Source organism: Tetrao urogallus (assembly GCF_951394365.1).
Source record: "Tetrao urogallus genome assembly, chromosome: 10".
In the NCBI taxonomy this organism is placed as follows: domain Eukaryota; kingdom Metazoa; phylum Chordata; class Aves; order Galliformes; family Phasianidae; genus Tetrao; species Tetrao urogallus.
In genome coordinates this window covers 11847791-11866990 of record NC_136823.1, presented here as the reverse complement: position 1 = coordinate 11866990, position 19200 = coordinate 11847791, and the positions used below count along the sequence as shown (strand labels likewise).

The following is a 19200-nucleotide window of genomic DNA, read 5'->3' as shown; positions in this document are numbered from 1 at the left end:
CTCTACAAGGATCAAGAGCACAGAAGCAGACAACATTATTCCTATTCTCATCCTATGTGCAGATTTACACTGTGCGCAACCAACGGAGACGGCAAATCTTCCTTCTCAGTACAGACAAGTGTTGGCCAACAGAAGCTTCAAAAAAGTTGCTTGCCTGTAAACAAGTTCTTTTATTGTAATATATATATAAGTATATATCTATCTATGTATCTTGGAACAGGGAAGGGACATGAGATGGAAAAGCAGGGAAGACAAGTTCAAGAAACAGAGTCACCTCTCTGCATCCAAGAAGCTGGTGGCACAAATCACGAGCCTGGCTAGAGTGATCTCCCATTTCAAGCACAGTTGGCTATCCACTGGCTTCAGAAGAGCAGACTATTTGTTAATAATACAGAATACAGCGACTATTTAAGATGCAGGAAGGCAAGGCTACATGGTTGGGGTTTATGATCATGAATGATGCCAGAAGCTACACAGCTGTGTTAAACTCTGAAAAAGCTGTTACATGGCAGGAGTAAGCCACAAGCTGCTCCCAGAAGGCCCTGGAAGGCCCTTTTCCCTCCGACACAGTTGGTATGGTGTGTTTGTAAAGGGGAGAGGGGGATTTGCCTAGGAGTGAAGCCTCACAGGCCGGCCACAGAACATTTAGGACAGACTGACAGCCTGATCTGGTCTCACAGATCCATGTTCCTAGCCTGACACCAAGCTTCCATCAGCAAGCAGATAGCCAGGTTCTTTAACAGAATGTAATCCCCTTCTACCTTCCTCATTTGTCAGGGTGGAAGAAGTCCAGCAGACTGAAGCTGGAAAGCACAAACAGGGATGAAAACAACCAGTTTGCATACTGATCTTTGTTTAACGACCCCCCCACCCTCACAGCTCACTCTTCCCCAAATAAAGACACATTGTTCAATGGCATGTTGAAAAGACGTGCTCATCATTCTTAATAAACAACTAGAGTAAGAATACATAAGAGAAACAGGGTGGTATCTTTATATGATACACAAGTGTATGTTACAAGAATTCCATCAGGCACAGGAGCCTCAAGGTTTAAGGCCTCAGTATTAGGCCAAAAAAGAAGAGTGTGGTAAAGTTTGTACTTTTAACATCTAAAAATGTCACTTAAAGGTCTGAATAGAAATCATTGTTTTTTTTTTTTCTTTGTATAAATGACAATTGTAGTTCACTCTCTCCTCTTCCTTCCAAGATAACAGCAAATTAATGTCCAAGCACAAGAAAAGAAGATGCCTGCCTCTCTTCCACTGGCTGAGCAGGTCCATCCATCATTCTGTGCCCTCTAGGCTGCACGTGCTCCAAGGAGACAGAGGCCCCAGTCATCCAGGCCAATCCTGTAGTTCATATTTTCTACATCATAAAAAAAATCAGAGTCAACCAGCAGCTTTCCACAGCTCCCAGCTTGCAGGGGGATATGCAGCCTCCAATGATTCCAACAGTTTGGTGTGTTGGGTAGGATACACAATGGGTAGGTTTCCTTTAGATTCTTTTAAAGAGAAGAAGCCTAAAAGGGCTTCATAGCTACACCAATAAAAAACCAAAAACTTAGGCATCTCCTTTAGTGTAAAAGTCTGTACAATTCTTTGCTTGTCCCTCCCCCGTCACCCCACCCCACCCCTTCTGAGCCAAGAAGGATGCCTTAGTGCATGGTGCTGGCATTAGCTACGGCAATAGCTTCCTGAATCTCTCGTATCACCAGGATCCGGGTGAGCATCTGCTCCATCTGCTCTCTGCTGATCGGCTGGATGGAATACCAGATAGGGCTGTTGGGGGCCACCACTGGCTCCGGAGTCAAGTAAAACGTGTCATTCCGGCCTTTCACACTCTGGGGGCTGCATGAGGAAGATCAGAAATAACCAGACTAACGGAATGTGCTAGGAGGGAGAGACCTCCCCCGTCCTCATCCCAGGCCTCACAAATCCTGACAGTGAACATCTGGCTGAGGAGACACGAAGGCTCTTGTTCTGTAGGCATGGAGTTACTCTTAGGGACAACGGTGGTCCCAAATGTTTAAGCCATGACAAGGTTAGAAAGCCATGGCCGCAACTGCCAGTAAGAATTTTTATTTCCCACTGGTAAGCGTAACAAACACTTGCCTTAAAGATCAAAGTGAAGCAAAATTAGGATACCATTAAGAGGAACAAATACTTTAGTTATCAGAATCGTAATAATTTAGAGGCAAGTCCTTTGATGCTCCCTCCAATTTTTAGTCCTCATTTTTGTTCAGAAGCCAATCTGAATAGGGCCCTAATCTCAAGCAGCAGATGCTTCCAGTTCACTTGCTTGCAAGTCACAGGCAGAACAATGAGCTCATGCCAGTGCAACAAACCTTCGGAGCAAGTATGAGATTAAAAGCAGCCAGTTCACAAATTACAATTTGTCTCTTTAAATATGATAAAAAGTTCCACGTTAAGTTAGGTGACCATATAGCAAAATCCCACCCTCCCTTAATCAATACCCTTCCCCATCTATGTACATTTATGCAAATGCAGAATCTGTGCCAGGAGTAAAATGCTGCCCCAAAACCTAGGCCAGCTACAAAATGCTGTACAACCCAGTCAGTGAAGACAAGCAGTGCTAGGCATGGAATGGAGGCTCTCACCATTTGAAGAGGTAGAAGTCATACAGCTTTATCGGACACCTCAGGGGGTTCTCCGGATTCTCAGTCTGCTCTGCATACATGTCATCTGTAACTAGAAACCAACCCCAAGAAGTCAGTCAGATACTCTGCATGAGAAGCATAACAACAAACTGAGCAGTGCCACAGAGCGTCTGAAGCATTTGGTCACCACGCAGCAGTCAGTCAGAGACAGGGCTGTTCCAGGACAAAGCTGCCTGGTTTCAAGTACTCAAAGTATCACATGGAGAGCTTGCTTTAACCCAGACATACTGAACAATACCACCAGCCCATAACCATTTCTCCACTTCTATCTGCACCAGATAGACAGACAATGTCTGAGCCAAATTCCAGGATCACGCTTTTAAGGCGCCAGACCACAATTATGTAGGAATTCTACACAGTTTTCTCTGAAAAAGAGAAGCCTTTCCAAAGAAGTTTCTCCCCCTGCTCTTAAACACTAACAGTTGCCCCCTTGTCCACAAAAACAGAACAAGCAAGTAATCCTCAGGTCCTGACCGCCTCAGGTTAGGTTTGCCTCCAGAACATACTTATTATAAAAGGTACTATCTCTGTCAGAGGGAGCACACGTTTCATTCTCTTAGGCTGATAATAACTGATAGAACCTGGGGTTCTCACAGTCCCATCTGCAGATATCGCCATGTCTCTTCAAGCCCCAAAAGTAAACTGTATCCAAAGAAAATTCTAGACACTACCTTTCTGGCCTGTCTGGTGTGCACCGTGAGCCTTCAGATAGCGGATACTCGTGCTTTTATCCTTGGGATTGGAAGGGTTCTTCTTGGTCTGCCTCAATACCTTGGAGAAGGCCAGCTTCATGTGCTGGTCTACTGTCTTCAACAGGAAGTATCTGATCAGAAAAGAGAATAAGGGATACTCAGAGGATACAGCCTCTACAGCAACACAGGTATCTCCATTCATCATGAGCCAGTCGAAGCTCAAATCAACACTGAGATAAAGCCTATTCCAGCAAAGCACGCAAAAGTTTAGTTTCCCCTCTGCTAGCTCCTTCCTTGTTGCACTGCATCTTCTTCTCCTGATGGAGTTGCAGGAAGGCCCTGTCTGCAACCATTTAAAATTCACAACCGTGCCTTCATCCAGCACAGCAGCTTCCCAACAACCCTGACAGTGAAGTTTTCATGCTGCAGAAGTCTCGCAGGCACAAGTACTTACTTTGTATTAAAAAACATCAGTGTAGTGAGCAAGGTGGAAGGGGAGTGAGCTCCCAGCTGCTTACACTCCCACAGCATCTCTTCCGTTACATGACTGGAGAGGACATAACCTGTAACAATCAAAAATCAGCATCATGCCACGAGACAGTTCCAACAGGAACAAAGGCAGCATTTTCTGGTCCATAAGTACAAAGATTTGTGCTCTCTAAGGGAAGGAGGACATTCTTAATGATGTCAAGATTAATTACACAGAAATAACTTTAATAGGCACAGTTAGGAAAACAATTGTATATATACACATCAACCTCAAATTGCAGAGAATATACTCCTGCAATATGTCTAGATATTCCAGTCAGACAGAAGTAAATACGTGCTTAAACAGCTTCTAATTAATGGCCCAACTCCAATGCAGATGCTCCTAATCCAATAATATGTGAGAGCAGGCAGGCCAGTGTAACAAGTCAGCTCTTGGCCCTGTGCACAGCCTCAGTCAGTACACAGCGCCAAGTGATGTATTTGGACACATGAGTAATCCTTTGATTCTCAGATTTTTTCCCCTTTGTGTAGAAGAGGAAATACTATACTCCAAATACACAGATAAACAGAAAAAACAGACAGCTCTATAAACTCCAGGGCTTGTGGAATGACAAAGCACAGATCAAACAGCCTGAGCGAAAACAAAAGGATTCCAAAACTCGCACTGCTACGTAGCCACCTAGCCTGTAACATCAGCTGCCTATCTGAACACAAGCAATAGCTTCTTCACTGACTTCTAACCAGATCAAAGGCAGTGAAGTCACAATAAAACATTTCTGTGCTGTAAAAACAAAATGCTTATTCTAGTTTTTGTACACAAAACCTGCCTTATCTCAAAGTGTCCTCTCACCCCTATCACCATCATCTTCTAAACACAGCGTGGAGACGAGCTGCTTTTGATTGGAGCAGCAGAGGCTCTATCTGTGCTTTTATTTAAAAAGAAAAAACCAACAAACCCTACACTTAGTGGGTCTGGATATGGAAAGACCATATCCATCTGACTGTATGGCAACATGATAGCATTGCATCATCTCCCAAAGCAACAAAGCAAGATGTATTAGCACTTCAGCTGAGGAAACTCAACTGGGATCAAGGATCTCCAAGTAAGCCAACCTCATAAAATCACAAAGTCTCCACTACCTGCTTTCTGATGGGTGACAAGGAATAGGCAAGCAGTCCTCAACCGGGCCTACAGCCTATAGATGGAACAGTCTTTTACCTGATCAGCATGATTTGTCTTAGACACTTATTTCTTTTGAAAGGTTTTCTATTCACACTACACTCCTGCTGTAGCTTGCAGTTAACCATTCCAAACTCCAGAAAGTTTTTAAGTTCTTAAAAGTTTTTACCAAGCGGGGAAACACGAGGCTGTACATCCTTGAGAACCTCATGCAGCCATTCAGTGAAGCGAATATAGTAGAGATCCGAGAAGATGTCATCTACTCGCCCATTTTCAAAGAGATACTGCAAAAGATTCACAACACAGTCCAGTACAGTGATAGCACGTTCCTCTCAAACAAGATGTTATCCTAAGAGCCCACACACCTGGTTACTCAAACGCTTCACAGCATAGCACTGAAAACTAATAGAAACCACCTAGGGAAGCGAGGACCGTTGCACCGAGAACAAATAATCTCAGTTACTATCAAGGGAAATACAAAGACAGGAAGGAGAGACAGCCAGCAAAGTTGGTTGGATTTCACCTCTTCTTTTAGATGTGACCATCAGAAATTAATTCACACGACTGTCCTGCGAACTCCGGGCTCTTTCAGGTAAGGAGGGAGATGCTAGTTCTCCTATCAGTTTAGTTCTGTTCCTGCAGTTCTTCCAGGAAGCGCACTGACATTACCAGTTTAACTTCCCACACCATAAAAAGCTAAATTTTTGCCTGCTAAAGCTTTAGTTAGATCAAGTCTTCATAGATTTCTCAAACATCATCCCTCTGCTCCTCCCTCCCCCCAGAAGACAAACTTAAAAGGATTTCTTACGCTCATTGTGACACCAAACGCATACTAACAATTCATAAATCACTTCAGGGAAAAAAAGAAACACATTGCTGCTTATCAATTACATTTAGTCAGTGCATCTTTTTTTCCTTCTTACACTGAAGAAGCAAAGACCTTTTTCCTATGAAATCTTTGGGAAGCTCATTAGAAGCAAGTCTCCCTTTCTATAAAGGAGAATCCTCCCTATATATATATTCTGAAAGCACACACAGCTCTGCTGCACACAGAGCCGTCCTCCCCCTACCTTCTGAATACACAGGAAGATATAGTAGAGCACATCTGGATCATATGGTTCCCCATCACCATTCCGCGCTTCTCGTGTCATTAAACATAGACCATAATTCAGCTCAGCCACAGCTGAAGATATGAGATCTTCCTGGAACCTCAGCAGCTGACGTCCTGGAAAACAAAACAAAGCCGTATTATTGAAGTCATAAAGCCATATTATTTCTGACCTTTCAGGAATGATTTCCCACATCTCCAGCTCTGCTGTCTATCTGGCAGTCCTAGTAGTACCACATTCTCCCAGTACAATAAAGAAAACCAAAATAAATCAAGACTCTAAGCTGTCAGATCTACCAAAAAGATAAGTGGGCAGGAATCCAAGAGGAAAACTGTGCCCTGCCAACTGCATGATGACTGCCTTCTTTTACCACGTACAATGAAACGCTGCCCTGCAGCAACAGGAAAACAGCAGCTCCACGACTGCTCCACCAGACTGGCTGGCACATGCAGCCATTTTGTTCGGCCACACATCACAGCCATACAACATCCTTTTCTACAGCCACTAGACTAGTTGCTCAAGTCGGCTCAGCACAGACCTGTAATATTTCCCTTGGAACACGTCCTTTGGCATTTGGATCATGCAGTAATTAGCACTGCGCTAAGTAAATAATTGTTCAAACTTAAAAATAATCACTGACAAAAAGGTGCTTTCCAAGAGGAACGGCAAACGGTTCCTATTTCAAGTAGAGATTAGGCAATGACCGAAAGAAAAGAAAGCTCTTGTCACGACACATACTTCCAATAGGTGCTAGCCTATTTTGGGCTTCTTTCTCCAGCTCTGCATTCTTGGTCTGTGCCCAGCTTTTCCACACTTCAAGCCCTTCTTCTGGCTTCAGAGAGTTTGGAAGTAGAAGTTCAGGTGAAGTCTGTGGCTGCTGCTGCTGTTCTACTTCAGCAACCTGAACAGTTTGAGCCTATGAAAGAAAATATTTCAGTTGTAGATACTTTTAAATACAATAGTCACACACAGAACAATTAACTGCAGTGCTACCTCTAGCCCCAGGATATCAGTCTTTTGCAACACCCACTCTGGTTTAGTCCAAGGCACGTAATCTTTGCTGTCTAACGTACGGCTCATGAAAGAACATTTGCCTCTCCAAGTTTGTTTGTTTTTTTAATGGACATATCTAAAATCCCTTCAGCAAATCCACACTACTTGCTGATTGATGCATTCAAAAGTCCTGCAGAACATCACAGGAGACCTAGCAGCCATGAGCAGTTCTTGTGGCAGTGTCACAAAAAAGCTAGTTCACTGACAAGAAGCTTCACGCAGCTGAAATCCCCTCACAAACTGACTTCTGGCCTCTTCTCCAACAGCAAAATGAACTACTGATTTTCTTGACGTTACTCAACTTGCCATGCTGAGCCACCACAAAAGACCACCACCTCACTACAGCAAGACAGGCCCAATTGCTCCAGCACTATTAGAGTCCGTGATGAAAACACTGTAGATGTCAGCAATACCTGTAATTTAATGTAACCAAAAACAAAACACCACCAAAAAAAAAAAAAAAAAAGAAAGCCACCACCACAAGACAGGCGATGCCTGTAAGAGCCTCAGACTGGAGCTCTCAGACTGTCTACCTCTGATTTGTTGTGCTCCTGTTGCTGCTTTGTTTGTTTTTGCATCAGCTCACAACTGTTTGTGTATCAGCCCCTCCATCACCACAGCTGCAGAGGGAGACTATCACTGAAAGGCCTCAGCTTTTATGGAGGCAGATGGCAATAAAGTTGAAGCTGTCAATCAAACCTCTGTTGTAAAGAGAACAGGAGCCCAAGGGTGAGAACTGACACTCCCATCTCCTTAGGAGCCAGGATTTCGCCCCCACTCCCCCCAGGGTGCTGCCCCATCAGCCTCCGAGCAACAGAGAGCCCTCAGAGGCAGCCACCTCTGCCAGCCCCAGCTAGATGGGGGATCTGCTGCCCTGACCTCACAGCTGTCTCATCTGGTGTGAAGGCAACACACAGGCCAGAGTCACTGGAAGTTGCTTTTTAAATGACATTCTTTCAAAAACAGAACAAAATAGCTGTGGCTTGCCCCAGCTAAGTTGAGACTGACAGGGAGTACCACAGTCTCACAGCTGTGAGACAGACAACACCCAAAAGTGAGATGCTCATCTACAGCAGCTTTATCATCCTTCCCAGAGGAACAGCACATACCTTCCAGGACTGCCTCCATGTTTAGGGGGTTATGCAGTACCCAGAGCTCCAAAGACTTTTAATAGGAACACTGTCTTGATACGCAAGTACTGTGGACCACTACATACAGGAATACAAGGCATTGGTAGAAGCTTTACAAGAAATCATTAGAGACATTATGGAGTTTATACTTTGGAGAGGATTCTGTGAATGTACTCTCAAAAGACCCTTGAAATAAGCCCTCCCTCCCACACCCCAAGAAAAAACCTGTTCAGCAGAAAGGCAAGAAGTTCAGTCAACTTATTTTGAGTAATTGGAAGGAATAAAGTTCTCTAATATACCAATACAGGGGAAAAAATAAGATACTGAAAGCTCTTTAAAAATCAACAAAACAAACAACAGACAACAACAAAAGAAAACAATGGGATGTATTACATGACCTACAGGCTGTAGGTTAAAGTAGAGCTTATAGAAGAATGCACCCAGCAACTGACACTTCATCCAGAGATGTAGGGAACCCTTTTCATTGAAGACATGCTGCAGCCCACCAGGGTTATGACTCGATTCAGAAACACAGATATGACAACCAAAAAGCAATCCTCCTTGTCCCACTGCTTACTGATGAAGTAGAGGGCACGTGTGTCTTTATAAAGCCAAAAGTGTTATTTATAAACTGGAAGGAATTTGTAACAACACTTGTGCTAGCAGACGTGGGTATTTTTGCTCTCATTCCATTCAGCAAGAACGGGCTCTGACACAGATCAATCTCTATGCATTCTGATTTAAAAAAAAAAAAAAAAAAAAAAAAACCACAAAACTACATTCATTTGCAGATGTAAGACAGGTCATTAATTGCCCTATTCATTTAAGCTCTAAAACCCAATTAAAAACCCTTTTAAAAAAAGAAGATCAGCAATTTGGCTGCTATGTTTGTCAGGACAAAGAGATAGTTACTTGCCATTGGTCACCGTGGTGTTCTTGCACACCAGGCATTTACTGGAAACAGGTTGGTGCTACAGATGGGCACATCTGATCCACGAAGTCTGCTCTGACAACTAGCCAGATTTTGACATTTTACCTGGGCACTGGATCTGCTGGGAACTCCAAATGCTACATAATGCAAAGTAGCCACCACTAGGCCACTAGAGCATTGATGGGGCTGACTTTGTTGTTGTTGTCCCAGTCTTTTCTTTGAACTGTTCAGGAAAAGACTGCAGACCCTGTAATAACTGCTATGGGGAAGCCAGCAATATGCACTTATTTATTCATTTCTGTCACAGAGATTAACGCAGAACTTTCTTTCGGGAAGTTTTGTACTCTATGTACCAGTATTAACATGTGGCAGTCCTACAACAGGAGACAAATGCTGTATGTCACACCCAGACCAGAGGAAGAGAGGCACCTCTGCTTCCTTGATACAAGCTGTCTGCTCACATTCCCTCTCCCCAGAACATTTGCAAGTTGTTAATTGAGGATCAAGACCCAAGCAAGTTAAACTTACTGAGCAAGTGACTTGTAGTTGCTGCTGCTGCTGCCCCTGCTCTTGGGGTGTGGGCTGCTGCTGTTGCTGCTGCGGGTCCCATATGTGCACTGTCTGTGCTGTGTTCTGGTACGTCCCGGCCACAGCCTGCACTGCCACTGGAATGTGGATGTTGCCATTCATAAACTGCGCTGGAAAGAGTGAATTAGCAAGAGTCTGCACCACTTCCTCATGAGAGTTCTTCACTACTGAAGTACTTCCCACCATCTTATCCTTGTCATCTTCCAGCTTCACTGTGGTCAGTGTCGTTGGGGAGCCACTGACATGGACAGCATTGTAGGCCTCCTGAGGGATGGCGATGTGGGTTATGTTTTGCTGCTGAAGGTCACCACGTGGCTGAGCAGAGTAAACAGGGATGGTCCAAGTCTCTCCCGTGGGGCTAGTAATGGTCCCAGTGGCACTGTACAGGTGGGCACTGTCCACTGTTAGCAAGTCTGGCCTTAGAGAGACATAACTTTGCTGCTGGCCCTGAGGAATGGCCAACACTGTGGCAACTGGCTGCCCTGAAATAGCATACGACACAGTAATAGGCATATCCACCTTGCGTTTCTTCACGGGCTGAAGGACGCTGGCGGTGCTGATCCTCCTCTCTCCCTCTCGTGGAGAGCCTTGCTGAGAAGGTGGAGGTGACAACGCCCCCACTGTCTGGATCTGGATCTGCTGACCACCAGTAATGGCCTGTCCTGCCACAAGCTGTGCCTGGATCTGCTGGTGCTGTATGTGCTCCTCCTGTATCTCCGCGGCCTGGATCTGCTGGGCAGTCTGCACGTGCTGCACTTGGATTTGAGCTGCCTGCAGCTGAGACGGGCTGGGGCTCTGAAGACACTGACTCTGTATTGTCTGGGACGCCTGCTGCTGCCCCTGGCCTTGGATCTGCACCTGGACCTGTATGGGCTGCTCGGAAGCTTGATGGACAGTGAGCTGCGGAGAGAGCTGCTGGGCGGAGACCTGCTGCGGTGACTGCTGGACCTGGACCTGAACCTGCAAGGACACCAAGCGGGCCGTTAGTGATGCTGAGCAGCAGCTCCCAGCAGCAGGGCCGCCGGCAGAGACGGCGCGTCACTGCATGTCTGGCTGTGCTCCACATCTTTTACATTCGGTTTTAATACACGGAGTTATGAACTGCTACTAAAGATCTCAGGAAAATTAAACCAGAGCTACTGCAGAAGTGCCCGGCTGACAGAAGCAGGGCAGGTGCTGTGCTTACATGGCATTGCGTGAGCAGACAGAACAACACGTGAGCTGCATCTCCATCCTCAAAGTGCTGCTGGCTCAAGCCAACAGATTGCAGCACTTTGGTCTTCAGAGCTACTTCCATTGCAAAGTGTTATTTCAGCACAGGCCTTGCTATAGAGAGATTTTTAGGTCAAACTCAACATCAGAATTGTAATTTGTGCATCTTGCCACAAGATGCACAGGTTTTTGCCTCATTCTTACTATGCCCTAAAGACCAATTTTACTGCTCCCACTGCCAGCCCCTAAATGGCTGCAGGAGCCTGGGACAGGCAGCAGGAAATGAGGGGAAGCTGAAAACAGCACTTGGCTCCTTCCAAACAGGGCAGAGAATTATTACTTTGAAACCAACTGTTAACTGTAGCACTACATAACCAGGTGTTAACACAGGAAACGGTGCAATTTTCAGCTAAATCTTGTCTTGAGCTAAAGGACACCACTACAGCATTTGCCCTTCTCAACGTTACAAGTATTTATTTGGCAAGGATAATTAAAACCAGTTAGCTTTTTATTATTTACTTATTCCATTTAATTCCATTTATTGCCCAAGCCATTCAGCTGTATTTTCTATCTCATGCATTTAACTCAATGCTGAACACCATGGACAAAATACATTAGTATTTAAACTAAAACGAATTGTTCAAACTCCAAGGGAAATAAACATTCCTATGCCCAACCCAGCTGATGTCCTCACTCCCAGGACACTAAGAGATGTCTGCTCTCCTCCCCAAACAATTTGCTGCATTTGCCCTGTTCTCAGAAGTAGCATCCCAGCCTTCCACCATCACCAGCTTCTCCAGGCTTCCTTAAAGCTTGATCTTGAAGGGGGCATTAATCACTCAGCTTTTCCTTGCAAATACAAGAGCTTTAGCGGCACCTACAAGAGCCACGTAATGTTTGAACCCAGCACTGATTTATTTAGCCATAAAACTGTGTCTCCCTGCTCACATTCCCTCAGCCTTTTCCATCTCACTTATCAACGCCAGACAAGTAAACGAAACATCCAAACAGACTCTACACTCACTTTATGCTGCAGTTATACAAAATCTCCACCCCACTTCCTACAGTCACCTCTAAATGTCTTAAAAAAAAAAAAAAAAAAAACAAACAAACAACACAACAACCCCAACACTAAGGACTCATTTGCAGCCAATTAAGAATTGCTAAGTAGTAAATGGGGTTTCAAAATACACCATCTGCAAACCAATTGTTTAAGCCACCTCCTGTTAGCAACTCATTCTGTTCCTGGGAAGAACAGTGAATTTTAGAGGCTCCTGCTGACAGCTGTATGCAGTATACTGTGATCCAAACGATGTGGACTTTATATAATTTCCTGCAAGGTAACAAGACGCATACGACCTTGCACCAGCATGGCAGCTTAAGAAGCTGCATCAGCGAGTGATTTGCTCAGGAGTTAATTGAAAAAGATGAAGTCACCTACGGGACAGCTCTTCAGTTCCACCTGATACTCAGACCATGCTGCCCCACACTACCAGCAGTGCCCAGCAAGCAGGCCCAAGCACAGGTCCCTATCCTGACTTCAGTTTAATAAAGTCGACTGCAATTATACCTCTAAGGCAATTATTCCCCAAAATAACACTAATCACTCCTAATAGTAATCATTAATGTAGTCTTTAATGCCAATACAAGCCCTTGTTCAAAACACTACCTGCAAGAAGAGGCACAAGATGGGTCAATCTAAAATGGATTATCACACTGTAGATTTTCAGTTTAATGTGAGAAACACTTGCTTTGTCTCCTGGCATTTAGAATCATGTCTGGAAGAAGTGTGTCATTGATGCTGTACTTCTGCAGTGCATTTTAAGAACAGGCACAGGTTGACTGAGAATACCTCACAAGTTCCCCCACCTTCACTATATACACAATTTTACATTAGAGTTTGTTACCCTCTTCTCTTTGTATGTATGAAATCAGCATTTCTGTTACTAGTGGAAAGACTTGAAAGCTTACTCCTGCAAGGAGACAATTTCACAGTGTTAAGTGCAGTTAGGCTGTGAAATGGGCTTAACCAAGAGGCACAGCCTAAGATCAGTACTTTCTTCTCTGCTTTTACAGCCTAAGCTCACATCTCTAAAAGCCATGGGCAGCTTCCCTTTCAGAGGTGAGGGGTTTTTTTTGTCTTTTTTTTTTTATTATTATTTATTTTTTTATTTTTAAACATCTAGAGAATAAGCCCAGACCCAAATATGTTGCAAAAGTCAGACTCCAGAACCACTGCAAGTTCTTCATACCGCCAACTGTTGACATCACATTCCCGAGTAGAGGTTGCTCCTATTTAAAGGAATATTGAAGCCCTACCTACTACACATTACACATCCCTTGTGAATTACATATCTATTTTTATCAACCATATTTTGCAGCAACTCCCTCTCCATTTTCAAGTAGCTTGCACCCAGGAGTGCTACAAGCCTACACTTCAGAATTAAAGACTTAACTCGTTTGAGACAAAAGGACAAAGAATTAAACAGCATCAGTGATTGACTTTCTAAAATACTCTGTACAGAAAGAAGTGTTTTAATTGTGCAAAGACCAACACAGACAGCAATGTTCCGCACCAAGGTGAAGGAAGAATGTTATGCTGGGAATGCCTGGATTGCACTGGTGCAACAGAATAACACACCAAGTCACCAATACCAGAAGGCTGCATATTGTCATAAGTTTGGATGCAACAGCATGAAAATAATCACTTCCCAGCAGGCTGCAATTAGAGAGAAATGCATTTTTACCATAAAATAGCTAGAAGTTGGGCCAAATACTCGCAGACTAGAGAAGCAAAAGCATTAGATGCCCGCCCTGTCTTGTAATAGCAGAGTAAAACCAAGCTTCAATCCCATGAAGGGGGAACCTTGTGCCATTTTAAGGACAAATAAAAAAGGCACACACATTTTGTCTGAACTGAGCACATACAAAGACAAGATCAGTAGCCACTCAGTAACATTGAGCCAAAACAAGACTACAGCTGACGCCTTAGTTTCATTCTGAAGGTGATCCCAAAAATGAGGCTCAAAGCCCAGGACAGGCGAGAGGGAACAAGCAGCAAACGCGCTGCAGAAGTATACTCCAAAACCCAGCAAGAGCAACACAGGTGCACCCTAACTTCCACACCTGAGCAAACTAATGGAAATAAACCACCTGGTCAAAAACACTGACAAGCAGAACTGCAGTTTCCTAACTATTCTTAGCCCCATTTAAGGCTTAAAATGCACTTCCCTCAAAACCAGTGACTCCAGCACTTAGAACCAACTCCGTAATGAAGGGCTCCTTCTAACATTAGGTCAGAAGGTACCTACAGCATACAGACAAGTCCAAAACAGGTGAAAAGGCTGATCACTGAACTAGCAGGAAGTGGTGAACTTGTTATTTGACTGCCTTACAGGAAGTCCTTTGCTACCTATCAAAGTAAACAACGTCTACAGGGAACATACAAGTCAACTTTTCAGAATGACTACCAGACACTCAGTCCAGGTTTTTTCCTCTGCTCATTCATCATCACTGAGACAATGCCACAGACCACAGAGGTATTTTGCATGTTTCAACAGTTACCATATCAAGATTATGTTGTCAAGCTGCACTCTGAGGCAGGATTTAGATCTAAATCAGAACACATGAAGCAAAGAAAACAAACAGCTTCCCTTTCCTGCAGAGGTGCCTATTTCCAAATACAAGAAGGAGCTATCTTTAAAACACCACTCTCTATTACAACCATTCTTTGAAGTGGCACAGTCCACCCTAGCAAATGTTAATTAATACTAGCTGCTACACTGATATCTCTTATTAGAATGTTTTTCAATGATAAGCAAACAGGAGCCCTAGCTCGTGTCAGAAGAACAGGCTGAACCCAGAACCAAGACAGAGACAAGGGGACAGCCATCTCCACCTGAAGTAAAGGAAAGGTCTGTCCCCTGCAGAGCCAAGGAGAAGATCTTCGGAAGCTCACCTTTTCCTGCTTTATGTTACAAACAATGCCTACACTGGTCTGAAGTCAGAGAACAGATCAGAGGAAGTCTAAGCAGTAAGAAATGAACACATTTCACATTCCCAAGGAACTGGGGAATTAGAAGGACAGAAGCCTTCACAGTTTATGCAGTCATTTAACCATTCCCTATATAGTTCAGCAATCTAGCTCACCTGTACCATCTTCACCTCATCCCCAGCCCAAGGAGCTCCTACAACCTTGCCATCAGACTGTCCTAAGAAAGGTGAGAACAGATGAACTTCCCTGCACAGATACTGACTCTTCACTGATATCTTTTCAGCTACATCTTGCAGGTGAATATGAGAAATGAAAGGAGGAAGGGTTTCACTACTGCACAAGTAGTGTTCTCTAAGGAAGTCAGTGTTAACACCTCTTCTTGCTGGTGTCATCAGTTCTGTGCCCTCAATGGCCAAAACCAGCTAGCAGAATCTCAGAGGCCAAGCTGATAAAACTCTTACTTGACTGGAGCAAAACACAGCCTTTCTCACCCAGCCCAACACTGCACGTGATCTGACAGCTTGACATGCTAAACCATTTATTAAGATATAACGTCATCGCTGTGACACTGAGCATGGAAGGAGCTCCAGGACACTTGCACTGGAGCACCAACTACTATATAACCTAACTGAACAGTTGCATCTACTTCGAAATAAGCGTTAGGCAACAGTTTGTTGAATCTTTTAGGCAAGAAAACCCTAAGGTGGCAACTTCTCCTTCAAAACAGGAAGCATGCTTTGCCAGAACAAATAAAAGCAGCAGCAGTCACGCACTGTCTTTGTCTTCAGCAACGAAGACAGAGGATGAAACCTGAGCACTGCCTATCTTTATGATCATAGGGCTGCCATCAGCACTTGCAGCCATCAGGTCATCTGACCTGTGATATTATTAGTCACCTTCAGCAACACTGCTGCACTGCCAGATAGAAGCGCAGCCATTCAGAGGGTCTTCACTGATTCGCAATTGGATTAGCGAGAATTAGAAGGATTATCAAGTCAAGAACTGGGATGATTTAAGTTTGATTAAGATCTCAGAGGATGACCAAAAATTATTGTAGAACAGCAAAATGAGGCAGAGGAATCAGACACACTGCTCTGGTGGAACACTGAGCCCCAGCATAATCTGGGGGTTTGTTCACACAAAGCCACCAGGCTTTGCCAGTGCTGCCACAAAGACAGTCATGAAATGTCTGCAGACTACATCACAGGTTTAACCTTAACTGCATCTTGACAAGAAATCTTGAAAGAACACTGAAGAACTCTCACAGATGGGTAAAGACATTCCTCCACCTAATTTCTGAGAAAAAAAATAAGGGTAATTCAAAGACAGTTCTGAGCCAGATGCTCAAATATGGACAAATCAGTGGCACTGCTGGTGCACAAAAGCTGCAGCTACATCAGGTACAAGATGTGCCACCAGACTGTGCTGGGAGGTGGTAACAGGCTGAAGAGAGCCACACAGGAGGCAATACAAGCACTGCTGTGTGTACTGACAGATGTGAAAGCAGGTATTCTAAAGCAGTCGCATCAAAAACAAAGGAGAAGAGTACACAATGCTTTTTAGGAAAGCTTTTTGAGAGCTTGACTTTTGTCAGATTTTTTTCATTCTCCATAATATGCAAACCATTTAGTTTACAAAATAGGAACATAACTCTGGCAGCAACTCTATGGTTATTTTCAAGAAGGTCAGGAGCTTATTTTTCTCTGGAGTGTATGATATTTGACCTCCCTCCCTGTCTCTGTTACCAGGAGGCTTGCAAGGGTCAAGCCTGAACTTTGAGGAGTTCCAAAGGGAAGCAGTAGTCAGAAGCACACGCATACATACGTACTCCTTGGTGGTTTTAAGATTGGTACAGGGCCTTTAACATCTTCAAGGCTGAGGCACTGAAAAAGCCCTAATCCTTCTAATAGTTCTTCTGCTGAACTGAAAAGCAAAACTTCTCCGCCAAAACGTGCTAGCTGGCAGAACCAAAGCCACCCCTGACCACTTCTAATAGACTCATGCAGAGATCTAATGCATCTCTCTGTGAGAATAGAGGCTTTTATTCTTCAAAAGCCTCGTGTCACAGGTTACTGTGGGGCAACAGCTTATGGCAGTGCTAGCTGAACATTCAGTTACTCAGTAGGAAGAGTGATTGGAGACAAGTTACCCAACGAAAGAGGAAAGTTTGTCTTTACTATAGGATAAGAGCACACAAGTGAGATGTTGGCACAAGTCTGCACTGCAGCAATGCTACCTCATCTGTTGCAAAAGAAGCAACTTTTCCATCTGAAGCATATCAAAATCACAGCCGCAGCCAGAGTTCAGCTGCTGGGAGATGCACTGTAAGAGAACCTTGGTAACACCCTGCCACCTATGAGCTCTGTAAGGAGTGTCTGAGGACCAAGGCAGTTGGTGGTCCTCAGTTACATATTTTTTCTTGATGCTGGATTTTTCTCATTTAATACTTAATACAAATTATTTTAATATCTGTTAAAAGAGCTGCAGAAGACTCCTACCACTGTGCAAAGGAGCCAGCTTCCTTAGCACATGGGCACCTTTCAGAACACCTTGTCATGAAAAGCATCTTACCCTGGTTCACAACTTATGTCAACTTCTGTGCATTTCTCTCCAGCTTTAAAAGCCAGTTCAAGAACTGAAACTTTTAGAACTTTAGTTCAAGTAAAATTTGAAGAGTACTGATTTCCTTTAAAAAAAAAAATAAAATAAAATTAAAGCGACAAGAGTTAGATCCCACTGCCACTCTAAACAACGAGAAAAAGCAAGACCAGCAGAGGAGGAAGGGTATTTATAGCTGCTTCACAGAGTGCAAGGCTTCAGGGAGCGGTGTACATGCCAAAACTGTCAACCATTTCTCAAATAGGTTACACCACTACATTGCTATGTATGTTACTCCTCCTACAGCAGGGCTCAATGGAGGCAGAGCAAGACAAATTTACTACCAAATTCCTTAAACAAGAGGGAAACGCTGTTCTATATGAAGTTGATTGGCCCTGCTTCTTAAACGTTTGCCTCCGGTTTCAGGTTAGCCAGTAGCTGGCTCTGAACACTATTCTGTGGGTTAACAAGTCACATGTACCTTCAAAGATGATTTCAGATGCTTACCTGGACTTGCTGGGGTTGCTGAACCTGTATCTGCTGCTCTTGCTGAGTTTGTTGCTGGACACTGGTTGTCACAGGGCAAGCAAGTTCAAGCAAAGACCCGGCCACCTCTGTGCTGTCCGTGTAAATGCAGTTGCCACCCTGCTGGTACACCATCGTGGTGGTGGCCGTCTGCTGAAACTCCTGCAGAGCTTCTGGCCCCTTGGAAGCCAGGGAGTCCAGGAACTCCTTCATCCTGTGCTGGGGGATCGTTCGTGCCTTCACACGGATGTATTCTTCAAAGGAAATGGTGTTCTCCAGAGAATTATTCATATTGTAAGGTCCTGAGGGTTCCTTAAGGAAAGAGAAAGTGAAAACTCTTAACTACAGTGCTCCTCTGGTGCAAGGATATTCCCAACTCCAGTAATTAGTTTCTCGTACTGAGCACCATGTGAAATCGAGCAAACATGCAGGGCCAGATGCCCTGAGACAGATGCTTCAGCTTTGTGAGGCACCTCGCAGTGCTACACTCCTCTCAAACTAACCCTCAGCAATTCAAGGAAGTCTGAACGACACCAGGTACAACCATGACACCTATTTCAGAGAGCTCACTGCCATGTAACACCTTCCAGAATTATACTTCACCCACACCAAGCAAATCTCATCACAGAATAAATCAAATCACAGATCTCATTCGTTTGCAGCATGCAACGCTAGCAAGAGAAGCTCAGAAATCAATACACATGGCCCTGCTTCACAGGCATGGAGGTGGGAGAACTGAGCAGTGTGCTCTGTCAGGCCATGCAGCTCTACTCTAGGAAGCAGAACAGAAGAGCAGCAGACGCAGCATTCATCCCTCTGCTATTAGGACTAGCACAGCCCTATCGATTTGAACACAGCAAGTGAAAGGAGAGCGTTGGAATCAGGAGATTCCTCAAGTAGAACTACAACACAGAGAAGCAGGGCTCTGGAAATTAAGCAGCCAACAGCAGCACTGGTTCCTGATATCTTTTCAATACAGGAAGAGGTTAACGAGAAATGTGTGAAGACAGAAGAGAGACAGA

The 19200-nt window shown here is 44.2% G+C and overlaps 1 protein-coding gene across 1 annotated transcript; it reads right to left on the bottom strand.

Annotated features, from left to right (window-relative positions):
- Positions 1–1654: 1654 nt before the first annotated feature.
- Positions 1655–18469, bottom strand: QRICH1 (glutamine rich 1; the record flags this gene model as incomplete). The annotated part of the gene is made up of 9 exons (XM_079540608.1): positions 1655–1847; positions 2618–2708; positions 3349–3500; positions 3824–3932; positions 5208–5322; positions 6109–6263; positions 6886–7063; positions 9790–10809; positions 18161–18469. The coding sequence occupies 9 exons, from the start codon at positions 18467–18469 to the stop codon at positions 1655–1657; spliced, it is 2322 nt and encodes a 773-aa protein (XP_079396734.1).
- Positions 18470–19200: the final 731 nt, after the last annotated feature.